The 12,855-nt window shown below is 44.2% G+C and overlaps 2 protein-coding genes across 4 annotated transcripts in view; one reads left to right on the top strand and one right to left on the bottom strand.

Moving 5' to 3' along the window:
- Positions 1 to 3,820: 3,820 nt before the first annotated feature.
- RBM12B (RNA binding motif protein 12B) lies at positions 3,821 to 10,435 on the bottom strand. Of its 2 annotated transcripts, XM_055798504.1 has the most exons (3): positions 10,297 to 10,435; positions 7,235 to 7,280; positions 3,821 to 6,534 (listed from the first exon to the last, which is right to left on the bottom strand). In XM_055798504.1, the coding sequence occupies exon 3, from the start codon at positions 6,504 to 6,506 to the stop codon at positions 4,407 to 4,409; it is 2,100 nt and encodes a 699-aa protein (XP_055654479.1). In that variant the 5' UTR covers positions 6,507 to 6,534; positions 7,235 to 7,280; positions 10,297 to 10,435; the 3' UTR covers positions 3,821 to 4,406. The 2 variants fall into 2 exon arrangements, with proteins under 2 accessions (XP_055654479.1, XP_055654480.1); XM_055798505.1 differs by lacking the exon at positions 7,235 to 7,280 and having other exon boundaries at positions 10,297 to 10,402.
- Positions 10,436 to 12,248: 1,813 nt separating this feature from the next.
- Positions 12,249 to 12,855, top strand: part of TMEM67 (transmembrane protein 67) — a 35,049-nt gene continuing 34,442 nt past the window's right edge. Inside the window, exon 1 of one of the 2 annotated variants that reach the window (XM_055800257.1) lies at positions 12,249 to 12,604. In XM_055800257.1, coding sequence (XP_055656232.1) covers positions 12,403 to 12,604 — 202 coding nt within the window. In that variant the 5' untranslated portion in view covers positions 12,249 to 12,402. The remainder of the gene's footprint in view (positions 12,605 to 12,855) is intronic. The other variant, XM_055800256.1, reaches the window with a different exon arrangement.

The following is a 12,855-nucleotide window of genomic DNA, read 5'->3' as shown; positions in this document are numbered from 1 at the left end:
TGCTATATATAGTTCAAGTTTCATGTGTTTTAACTGGTTGATTCAGTTACTGATTCCACCAAACATACAAGAAATTGCACGTTTTGAGTGTCATTTCTTACACTGTTTGGAGATGGTGGTTATATATGTTCATTTTTGAATAGCATACAATTGTCTGCTAGAAAGCTGCTACCATATTGTTTATCACCAGCTTTATTGAGTATCTGCTAAAGAAAGAACATATGCATAAATTTAGATTTTAAACTTGTAAATGGGAAAACAAGTTATAACCAAATATTCTTTCAGTTACAGGACTAAATCAGGAAGTGCATGTTTTTATATTAATGCTGCCTTTGTCCACTGATATGAAATATGCAATGCATGCTTGATTTGACAGGTGAAAAAACAGGTTTTGCCAAAACTTGTGGTGATGACAATGTAAATGCAAGTGTCAAAATATAGGGTTGTTTTAAACTCAGAAAAGTTTTGCACCAGAATTACATACTATTGACACTGAACTACTGTTGATAAGGAGTAGAATACTAATGACCAATACTTTCAAAGTACCTAGGTAACTAGTTCCCATTTATTTCAGCAAGTAGGGCACTTCAGTAGATACCTGAATCACAACATCAGAATTATGATTATCACCACTTTACCATTTTTATATTCAGTGAAGTCACGTGGTCCATCTCCAAAACAGATGGTTAACTTCCTGACTATACCAGGTTTTCATAATACACACCTGCAAATAGCAATTATTTCTGTACTATGCCTTTAAAAAGGAATTCCAAATAAAGAAGGAAGCAGTGTTTAGATGAATTCCCACTAAAAGATTAGGAGCTAGGGTACAGAAAAAGAAATTGTTTTTTTCCTCAGCAGGTTCAAATTCCTTCTCCTCCCCTACCTCACAAAAGAAGTGGACTTTAGGAATTACAGAAAAACTTACAGAAAGGGAGCAACATGGTGTTGAACAACTTTGTCCTGCATATACGATGTTTCAAATTTGCATGTTGGATGGAAGTTGTATGACACTGAAACTATAGATGGAAAAAAAAGTCACTGAAGAAACTATTTTAAAGCCAGAATTTAGAATGTAATTACAGAATTAGATACTTTTGCAAAGATTTTTCTCAGAAGTGCTTACTGGAAGACTGACAGTACTCCATTTGCTCATATGTATCTTTGACTACCGACACCTAGATGTTGCAGGCTTGTATCCATTCTTGCTTCAGAGTATTTTGCCACTCGCAGGCCCCATCCCTTTGGGAGTAAGGATTATCTTCTTGTACTCCTCAGACTGTCATGTTACAGCTTTCCTGACTGCCTCAAGCTGCTTCTGCACATGATCACTATTACTAGTTTTTGATAACAGAGACTGTTCTCTTTTAAATCATAATTTTTGGACAATGGTAGAAAAAGCAAGGTCAGAGTAAACATTATTAAGGTGACTAGCTATATTTTATATTAATACCAAAACTGCAGTGTTTCATTTGTTAGTTACTCTTGCTATATGGATGGTACCTAAAAAGCAAGGGCAGCAACTCAAGCCATGTAATTATAGACAGTCTCTGATTTGTCCTTTATACTGAAAGTACAACAACTCCAAACCATTAAACATCTAAAGTTACAAAACCCTATTAACAGGAAATGCTGTCACCACACCATGCACCTGTACCACCTATTCAGGCAGAATCAGCTACACATATAATCGTCCCAGGTGAGGGGAAAAAAACACAAAACACTAACCAAAACATACTAGCAAGACAACAGCTATGAAGTGTGACTCAACTGTCTCATCAACATTATTAATTAACTGATGTACTCCCATCCGTTTCCCAGTTTCCCTATGCTTCAGATCACCTGTGCATACTTTGAAGTACAAATTCTATCTTTATAGACTTTTAAAAAAACCCACTTCTTTGGCCTAGCAATCAAGACATTTCAGATTAACCTAGAGTAGTCATAAACTCTAATCTGGCTTCAAATTAAAGACAAATCAGCTACAGGGCACACAAAAACCATTCTGAAATGCTTTGATTATGAAGTTTTCCATCCCAAAAACTAATGGTATCTTACCAGGAATTACGCTTAACTTTCTTGAGAACAGATAACGCATTTTCTGAAAGATAATCTCACACTTAACTAGCAAAAAGCCTACTAAACTGCCCTATCTTTCCAGCTTCCAAATCCTTTTTTTCATTACAAGAATTCACGTGTGTGTGCAACACTAATCTAGAGACACGGTGAAAGTTTACCGATTTATTTTCAGTGTTTGAAATCTCCTGTTGCTTATTAGCTAGAAGAACTTCAAAACCAACAAATCAGCTAAAGCTGATTAACTGGAAGTTAGTTGCATTCACATTTACAACACAGCTGATAATGCAGAGGCAAGAATTAGTACTGAAGAAATAACGTTATCTTACAAAAATATCATGATGAAATTTCCAACAGCATAATTAGGTCTGACAAGTTTATTTTGAGGATTCTCAAAATACATCTTTATTTTCCCTACAAAGTCTCCCGGTTCCTTGATCTCTTCTACAGCAGCTATGAAATAGAAACACCAATTTGTTGGGGTTTATTTCAATTCCATTTAAACTCAGAGGATGACTCAGAACAGTACACTGTTGGAAGTTATTCCCTACCAGACAGCAAAAAAGTATGTGTGTTCAGAATATGAAAATTTAGCCACATTTAAGTTTCTTTGCTCAGAGGAATCTACATATACAGACTGGGCATTCTCATTCAAAATTTTTTTTCCTAGCACGTAAAACAGAGGACAAATAATATGCAGAAGAAATGAGGCTACGCTAGCCTTTTGAAAATTATAGAACAACAAAAAAAATTGTTTGCTTCTACTTTGAGTTTAGATGGAAGTTTAACAACAATAGTTTTACATAAACAAAGCAGTTAAAGTTGGACTACCAGTGAGGGTGATCAGTCACTCGAACAAGCTGCCCAGAGGGCTGTGGAGTCTCAGTCCATAGAGCTATTAAAAATCCAATGGACAAGGCCTTAAATAACCTGTTCCAGTTGATGCTGCTTTGATAAGGTGGTTGGACTAGAGGCCTCCAGGTCCCTTCCAATCTCAACTACTCTACGAACCTATAAGTATCTTGTGTTGCCCAAGCAAAAGTTAAAACAAGCTTTCATCACCAAGTTGCAGCTTTGTTGTCTTAGTTTGAGAGGGGACTAAGACTTCATAAAATTCTTTAGTACTCCAAGTACTCTTCAGTACAGCTGCAATATCAACAAAGTCCTTATCTATACAATCAAGTTCCCTGCTAAGCCTGAATTTTGGTAATGCAGTTTTCCCTCAAACAGGCTAGCTTTTATTTCTTCCTAAAATTTAAATACACCGGTACCAGACCAGTCAAAGCATTCTAAACATTGATGTAAGCATTTATTTTCTTACAGAAGAAAATAACATAGTTGGTTGTCAGCTTGGTTGCCAGTGGCAGATGTTAGTTAAAACTAATCAGAGATTGACCTGGAATGCATCCAGACATCATTAACAAGTTAATATTCATAATATGAGCATGTGGAGAATAAAACAAAGAGCACTCGGAAAGCTCAGGCTGAAGTCAGAATTCTTGATCTAATTCCAACACTCATTTTCCGCCTCGAGGTATAGCAGCAAGTGAGAACAAGAGAAAGCCTATCCAACTATTAATACAGACTTTATAGTCTTTGTAAACTACCTATTCACTGCTGTGTTGACTATCAGTTCACTCTTTCCAGAGAAAGCAGCCAGCATCATTCTCACCAAAACCCACATATGCTGAGCATAAGAGTTCAGATCATTAACTATAAAAGTTTTAAATATAAGACACACATGTAATGGCAATTTCTTTATTTAAAAAAACTTGCAAAGCAGCTAATGTGAACAGGAAACTCTTTTTTCTTCTTTTAATACGAATACCTGCAAACACATGAAACTGAAGAAAACCTGAACAGTTTACACAAAAAAAAAAAAATTAAGCTAACTTCAGTAAGAAGTTTTATTTACTAATGCAGGTAGCACTGAAGTTCATCTATTTGAACTGTTTGTGTGGTCAATCAACCAGCACTTACATTTTTATTTGATGCAAAGTCATGAGACATGGAATTAAAGCAAACTAAAAAAAAACAAAACAAACAAAACCCAAAGCATTACAATTCCATGCCTTTATACCTTGATGTAAGACATTCAATGTCCTCCAGAATTTCTGGGCTCTTCTCTGCCACAAGAAGTAGGCACAATACAGTTCCCATACCTTAACCAGACCACTATTTCAACCAAGAGCTAAACTCTGAACTAGGTATTATTTACAACCGTTGACGGAAACTGTTTCTTCTGCATCTTCCAGTAAATAAAACAGTGAAAAATAACTGTCAATACTGTCAAATCTAGAATGCTTTATTCTAGAGCATCTTTGTCTCCTTTACAGCAAGCTCAACTTAACTTTCCGTGGACCAATTGGCCTATCATTCAGTTCATTAATAGCAGCCATAGCTTCCTCATAGTTTGTCATGGCAACAATGGCATCACCCGAAGGTAATCCTTGTTCGTTGTACTGTACAGAAACCGACTCTGGTATCACTCTGTAGCCATAGAAAAAATCCAGAATCTCATTAGGAGTAGCTTTAAAAGGTAAATTTTTCAATCGAATAGGAACAACGCGTTCAGAACCACCACTGAAATTTGGATCTGGCATAAATCTTCCTTCAGGAAAACTTCCCATTTTATTATTCCCAAACTCCATTCTGCCAAAAGGTTCATTGTCACCACCAAAATCCATGAGGGGTGGCGGACCTCTAAAATCCTTAGGAGGGCACATGAAGTCCTCAGGGGGGTGCCTAAATTCAGGAGGATGCCTAAAGTTCCCAGAGGGACCAAATGAATGTGTGGGTGGCCCTTGTGGTGGCCCAGATGGTGAACCAACTGGACGGGAAAGCTCACCTCTCTCATACGGATGTGAATGACCCTGCATTTCATTTGGTGCAGACAGTGGTACAGTTACACCAAACTTCTGCATCTGCTCTTCAGATATAAGTCTTATTAATACCTCTGTTCCCAGGAATCTTCGACGATTTAAATTTTCTGCTTTCATGGCTTGTTCTTCAGATTTAAACTTCACTAATGCTTCTCCCAACCCAACTCCTTTGTCATCATAGAGCAAGTAAATATCATCTTCATCAATATCAAATCTCGCAAAGAACTTCCGCACTTCAATTTTTGACACATCAAATGGAAAATTCCTTACATAAACACACATCTTAGGGCCAGAATGACCTTCCCGATAACTTCTTTCTGGTATGGCCTGTCCAGGATGATCTCTGTCCTGTGATCTTTTCCTCTCACAAGAATCAATTATTTTCAACATTGACTTTCTTGAAATTGGAAAAATGTAAACGGGACGATTGAGAAGAACCTTTCTATGACATTCCAAAGCAGCCTGATAATCTCTCTCACTCCTTAACATCACAAAGGCATCTCTAGTCCTCCTCTGATGCTTATCCGTTAGAAGCTTGATTTGTTTGCTGCATATATCCAGATCAGGAAAAAAAGCCCTCAAATCTCTCTTCTCCAGATTAGTAGATAGATTTCTTAGGTGTATGTAATATTCTTGGTTGGGAGATGAACGAGAACGTGTTCTTTGTCTCCTTGGTGACCTTGAATGAGAACGTTTCCTTGAATGCATGTAGCCTGAACTTCTTGGAGAATGGTCTTCACACAAAAAGTCATCGATTTCATTTGGCATGTCTACCCTCCCACCATATTCAATCCACCGTTCCTCTGTAGATGGGCTAATTTCTATAAACCTCTGACCCATGTATTGTCTATGACGTTTAAGTCCTTCTAAGGCATCACCAGGCGTAGCAAATTTTACCAAGCAATCACCATTGTTTAAACCATTGCGATGCTTTATCAGTATCACTCCATCCACGTGTATCCCAGCAAGGAAAGCACGTACTTCATCTTCTGTTGCAGAGTAAGGTATACCACGTAGAAATAAGTAAAGATCATCTGGGTTAAATGGATGAGAATCCTTTCTTGACTGATAGCTTGATTTAGGTATACCTATATCACCATGTCTTGTGCCATTGGTATGGAAACCAGCCTCCGGATGATTTGGTGGACAGTAACCAGGTTTACTTATTCCCTTTGGAAAAGCCGTGACTAAATGTGGAATATCTCCAACACCTGATGCACCAGAACCGTTAGTACCTGTTCTTCTAGAGCCAGACATAGTTTCTCGTCCCCCACGGTCAAATCGTTTCCGGCTCATTTCTATGGTATTCTGCATTTCTGCCTTGCTGCTGAGAAAGAGCTCTATGCGTGAGTCCTTGATAAACCCTCCTGAACAGCTCATGGCACGCCGTGCATCTTCATCTGTTGCAAATATAATAAAAGCCTCCCCAATCTCTCCTCCAATAATATGAACACCTCCATCAGGAATATTCAATCCCAAGAAGAAACGACGAATATCTGCAGGACCCGCAACAACAGGAAGCCCCTGTAAACGGATGACTACAGCCATGCTGAGCTCAACCCACAGCAAAAATCACCTGCAGACAAAAAGGTACACATGATAGCACGTCTTTAGTACTCAGCTATTACAGTATCTTAACACTTAAGAAGCTAGAGCCTTTTAATGAATGTCCTTGTCTCAATCAAGAGAGAAGGTATCAAAAAAACCCACAAGTTCACAAGAACAAGATTAAAACAAGATTCACTCAAAGTTCATTATTCAGAACAATTAGCTACTCCACCAGCACACGTGCACAAGTCTATCAATAGTCCCTTGTCCTAAGGGCAACAAAATCCACCTAAGTCACTCCTCACCATCCATGATACCTGAAGAACACCTAAAGTCTTCCAAGGCATAGTTACTGTATGCCAGAGATCTCTGCCTAGTCCTGAGGAACAAAAAAAAATCCTGTTTACTTTTGAACAGGACACTTGTGACCGTAACACAGAAAATACTTGATGATAAAAGGAGACAGGAAATAGGCTAACTATGTCACTAGAAAATGAAGTTATTCACGAACAGTGATGACTTTAGTGCTTTGACAAGTTGCTCTACCCAGTGATCAGTTCTGTTCAATAACGTTGTCTCTTTCATGTAGTCAGAGTACTAACTGCAGCAGCCACATGCACTCAGGAAAGCTTGTCCTAGTTCCCAGCCACAAGTCTGTGAGGAAAAAAAGGCCATGTGTGATCTTGTCACAATACTCAGTGAGAAGTGTTAAGCTTTTGGCAGCTTACCTGTTTCTGTTTTGAAGACCTGATAAATTCTGTAAAATCAACTTAACTGTGGAAAGAAAATGAAACATAATTAATGGCTGATATCTGTACTTCACTTTACATACTGTACTACACTGCTGCAGCTCATCCATAGCAGCAGCTAGTATTAAAGCCAAGCATGTAATGAACCCATAATTTGGGATACTATGAAGAACTCCTTCCATGTTCCAAGATGCCATGCACTGCACCTTTGTGTTTCCATTTTAGAAGCAAACGATATTCAAAATTTGCCTTCTGGAAATGACGAAAACACGATGAGATTACTTGGTCATCAATTGTGCCACACTGAACTGTTGAAATGAAACAGACTGACAGTATATCGAGGGAAAAACTCCCAATTATTTTGAGTCCTTGAAAGATGCGTAAGTCCATCTCAAGATTACAGAATGCGTCCATTCTTCTGAAATCCACCTGCTTTCAAAGTCCACTAGAGTATGCTACTCACCAGTCCAGCACTGCACCTAACAAACTGCAAAGACGATCAAATGAAAGAGCAAAAATATCCAACAAGGAGAAACCTCAGGGAGCGCTTCAGTTTACAAAGCAAACCTCAGTATTTTCCCTAGATGGTTACTACCTTTCAAGCATAAGAACAAGAATCACTTTCATACGCTGACTTAAACATATCCTCATTTTCAACATTATCTAACAACACACAATACACAGCACAGTACTCTCAGAACAAAACACAGGCTTCTGTAGCAAATGACTACATCCCTGTTAAAAAAACAAGAGCCAAACGCTCCAATGACAAGTGACTGAGAACAGCCCTTGTGTACAAACCCCTTGCTCACTAACAAACATAAAGCACTAGATCCTGATGGCAAGTTTTCCATTTATAACAGTAACTATCACTCCACCTGACTTAGCAATACAAGAGCAAAGCCCAAATTCTGTTACTGACTGATTCTACGTCACTTCTACATCAGCACTCTGTAAACACAACAAACTGAAAACAACTGCCTATTTAGTAACTTAACTAAAGATCATCTGTTCTCTGTACTTCTGTGGCGGGACGACCCCAGCCAGCAGCCAAGCACCCACACAGCTGACTGTTCACTCCCTGTCCCCACAAGCAGGACAGGGAAGAAAATAGGAAGAACGAAGTCAAGAAAACTTGTGGGTCAAGATGAGACAGTTTAATCAGCGAAGCGAAAAAAGTGAAACAAAGGAAATCACTCATCATCTCCCACAGGGTGACTGATGTCCAGCCTGCCTCTGAATAACCACCTTGGAAGCCAATAAAAAATTACCCCCAAAACATAACAAAATGATCAAACAAAAACCTTCTTCTGGCTCTACCTCAGTTTTTGTTGCTGAGCATGATGTTACATGGCATGGAATATCCCTTTGGTCAGTTTGGGTCAGCTGTCCCGGCTGTGTCCCCTCCCAGCTTCTTGCCTACTCCCAGCATAATCACCAGGGTGGCAGAACAGGGAAAAAAAAAAAAGAGAAAGCCTTGACACTGTGCAAGCGCTCTTCATCCATAGCCAAAAGACTGATGTGTTGTCAACACTCTTTTAGCCACAAATCCAAAACACAGAACCATACAGGCTGCTATGAAGAATGTTAACTCCATCCCAGCCAGACCCAGTACACTTTTTAATGCATCTTCTCAACTGATGTGACGACAATGCCAAAAAGCAAGAAGAATTCAAGGGCAGAACTTTCTTATAGGACATTCGTGTCTTGAAAATCAAATCCACTGCCCTGCTACTTCATGATGTATTTAATCTGCAGTATTTCTCAATTTCACAACTCTGCATTCTTATCCCAATTTTTAAACAGCATTCAGAACAGATTTCCTCAGTATCTCTTCGGTGACAAACAGCAAGTTCTCCACGATGTACCATGGACACAACACACAGCCTTCAGTGGTGAAAACTAGACACAGTGATTCCAGATCATATTGTGATATTTAAGAAGTCCACAAACAGAAACGCAAGTTCAAATAACAAGCTTTTACTGACTGTATTTTAAACAATCAAGCATTGGTTGAAAGTGTAGACAAGCCATCCAACGATTTAAAGTGAATGACCAAAAAAAGTGACTTTTAGGATTAAAGTGCCACACAAAACTTAAGATCAGTTCGTTAACTGAGCAAGAACTTCAGAGAGCAAGGACTTAAGTAACAGATTGACAATTTCATGCCACCAATTAAAAAGCACAGAAGTTTTATATTTGAACTGAGTTAACTGGAAAACAGTACTACCACAGCCTCAGAAAACTGCAAATACCATTAACACTTCACTAAAAAAAAAAAACCCAACTTGCAAACATTGTAGAAAGCTAAGCCTGAACTAGTGTTTTTACCACAACGTTTAGAGATTACAAAAGTCTGCGCGCAGTGAGCATGCAAACTAGAAAGAACACCCACAGAAATACCCCAACTATAAAACTAGACCACTGTGAGCATAACTGGTGATCAGAAGACGATTTCTCATTCTAGTCTTCAAAATAAGCTTTAAGAGTCAAAGGAAGTTGTTGCTAAGGTAGTTTCCACATCGCAGAAGGAAGGGGCGAGTGAGCTCCGCAGCAGGGCCCGCTAACACGCCCGGCTCGGGCACGGCGCCGCTTCCGAGCGCGGCGAGCTGGAGAACGCCAGGCAGCCGCCCCGCCGCCGCCACAGCCCACGGCGCCCCGAGCACCGACGGCGCGGCACAGGCCCGGAAGGGGCCAGCGGGCCAAGCCCAGGGCGGCGGGAAGGGGAACAGGGAGGGAGGGAGGGGAGCGGGCTGAGGGAAGGCCGCCACACGGCCCGGACCGCCAAAAGCCGCGTGTGATCCGACCCCGCGGCGGAGCCCAGCCTCCCCACGGCACCGGGACGGGGCTGCAGGGAGGCGCTGGGGACAAGGGTGAGGGGCAGCCGGGCGGCATGAGGAGGCCGTGGCCCGGGGAACGGCCGCGCAGCGGTTCCGCGACGGCCGGGCTGCCGAGAACCGGCTCACGGCGCATACCCCGCGCCCCCGGCCACACGCAGCGCCCCGGAGAGCCGGGCATTCTCCCTCACGCCATCCACCCACCGGACACGCCACTAGGACAGGCTCCGCGCCGAGCCCCGCTCGCCGCCGTTCCCAGCACAGCACCACCAAGATGGCGTCCCCCGTCGCTTCCCCCCACAACACTCCGAGCAGCGGCTGAACTGCGCCTGCGCCAGCGCCTCCCCCTCGCCCCTACGGTGGAAGGCGCACGAGTCCTTCCGGCCCGCTCTCGGCACGCGGCGCGGCGCATGCTCGGAGCACACGGAACCTCCGGACGCCGCCGGGAGGCGGGGCGGGACCCCCCGCGTGCGCGCACGCGCGGTCTCTCGCCCGGCCCTTCTCAGTGCGCGTGCGCGGCCCCTTGGCGCGCGGTGGGCTCGGCGCCGGCGGGGGGGCGCGCGCCGGCTGTCTGCATGCGCTGTCGGGCCGGCCTCGGTCCGTGCGGTGGCCGTGTAAAAGCGAAGTGTGCGCAGGGGACGGTGTCGCTTAGATTACTGTTGATTGGCCGTGTTAAGCGTTGTTTGCAGTCCCTCGTTTCCGTTAGTCCTAGCGGCTGGCCGGCTGAAGAAGAGGGGCGGGAGGAAGGCAGGCCTGGTGCGGCCAGCGCTGACTGGCCTGAGCCGGTGGGTGCCTCAGGCGCCGAGGGGCTCTGCCCGAGAGTACGGAGATGCTGTGTAACCTAGCTCAGGGCCGGCTCGAGTCGGGGTTCTGGGAGGAAAGGCAGGCAGGCTGTGAAGGGGGGAAGAGGAGAGGTGTAGGGCCACATATGTGGGAGGACAGGGGCAGGCTACTTTGGTTGTGCAAGTAGGGTAGTTAGTTTATCCTGGTGTTTATCCCACTTGACTTTCCCTGTCTTTTACATATTCTCCCCTGTATTTCTAGACATATTCTATACCTGTCTGCTCCATTTTCGAGAGTCAAAAATCTGTATTATTTATGGTTGGCCTTTAATAACTTGTTCAACCTAGCAGCAGGAACCTGATGAGGAAAAAAGCATTTGGTGATAAGTATATAGGCGTCCAAGCAATGCTACTACAGAGAATTGCAATAGTTAGGCAATTGGTGTCAACAAAACGGGGAATAAAAACAACAGCAATGTAGCATTAAGAAGCAGGCATTCCTTTATTGCAGTACTGGATGCTCAGGGGATCCCTGCACCTAATGTGCATGCCATGTTTCACTCAAGCAGGATTATATGGTCCACGCATATGTTTGTGCATTATGTTTCTCATAAAAATCACACATATTCATTCAATAGGCCCCTTATAGGTGTTTTAGAGTCATCTAAGGGGTCTGAAACAATAGTCAACTCTATAGTTACAGCTGACCAAACATTGAACCTCAAGTTACTTCCCTTATATGGCTGTCCATGTTTGTTTCATTAGTTACCTTTACAGCAGTCTCCTCAGCTACCCTACAGTCTCCTCAGCGACCGTAAGTTTTAGACGACTCTTTTTGTCCTTGATACGAAATTACACAGCTAAGGTCGGTTAGCAGTCTCTCCGTAGTGATCATACTGAAACAAGCGGCAATGCATAATAGGAATATAGCTGCAGAACTAAAACAAACTATAATACATGGTAATGTTAGCACACAGGAAAGGGGCAGCGAGGAGTAACTAAAATCCAGGACATGAAGTGCCCTGCAAAGGTTTGGTAATGTTTGAGGGAATGTGAACAAGAGCATCCCGGCAGGTGAAAAAGGTAAAGGGAAGTGACTCTGGCTGTGCATCCATTCCGCTAGGCATTTTGTGTGCTTGCCCTGTTACCGCTTTCCTCTCAGGGCAAAATAACATGAACATATAAACTTGCGTTATACATTGTGTAACAGTTTTAGAGATCAGGGACCAGTAAGTGCAAACTAGACCGCTCTCTTGTCTCGATTGTTTGTTCCCACTGGTCTCGTCCAGCTCCATGTTCTAACACAAGCCGAACAAAGCCCTCCTCGCCGCACCTCTGTTTCCAGCTGCTCCATCCCTGCCGCTCCCCGGCCCCGCCCGCGTCCCCCTCCGTGGCCGACACTGCCAGCCCGGCCCGGCGCTGCTGCCCCCCGGCCACGAACGCTTTGCCTCCCGCGGCGGGCCCCTGCCGCTTGCCGTACGAGCGGCCGCGGGCCAAGGAGGGCGGCCGGGGGCAGCCCGCGGTAGCCATGGCGACTCCGGGGCGCCGGGGCGCCGCCGCGCTGCTGCTGCTGCCGGTGCTGGCGCTGGCCCTGGCGGTGCTGCCGCCGCCGGCTCGCGGCTTCTCCCTCCCGCTGCAGCGGCCCGCCGACTGCGGCGACTCCCACTACTTCGACGTCTCCCGCCTGGCCTGCGGGCCCTGCGGGGCCCACCAGCGACAGAGCGCCGGCGGTGAGCGACCCGGCCCTGCGGCGCGGGGGAGGCGGGCGGCCCGGGCGCGGGGCCGGCGGGCATCGCGCAGCTCCGCGATGGAACAGGCAGCGGGGGGGGCAGAGTCGGGGCTCGGGTGTTGGCGGTGGCGGTAGGACCCCTCCCGCGAAGCCTTCAGCGCCCACAGCACAGCCATGCCCGTGTCCGAGGCGCATCCCAGGGAACCCTCGGCTGACCTGATTTTATAATCTTTCATGCCTCGGGCGCTTGAG

Source organism: Falco peregrinus, chromosome 3, assembly GCF_023634155.1.
Source record: "Falco peregrinus isolate bFalPer1 chromosome 3, bFalPer1.pri, whole genome shotgun sequence".
Lineage (NCBI taxonomy): Eukaryota > Metazoa > Chordata > Aves > Falconiformes > Falconidae > Falco > Falco peregrinus.
Note: the sequence above shows the minus strand (reverse complement) of the source record. Positions and strands in the feature narration are given on the sequence as shown.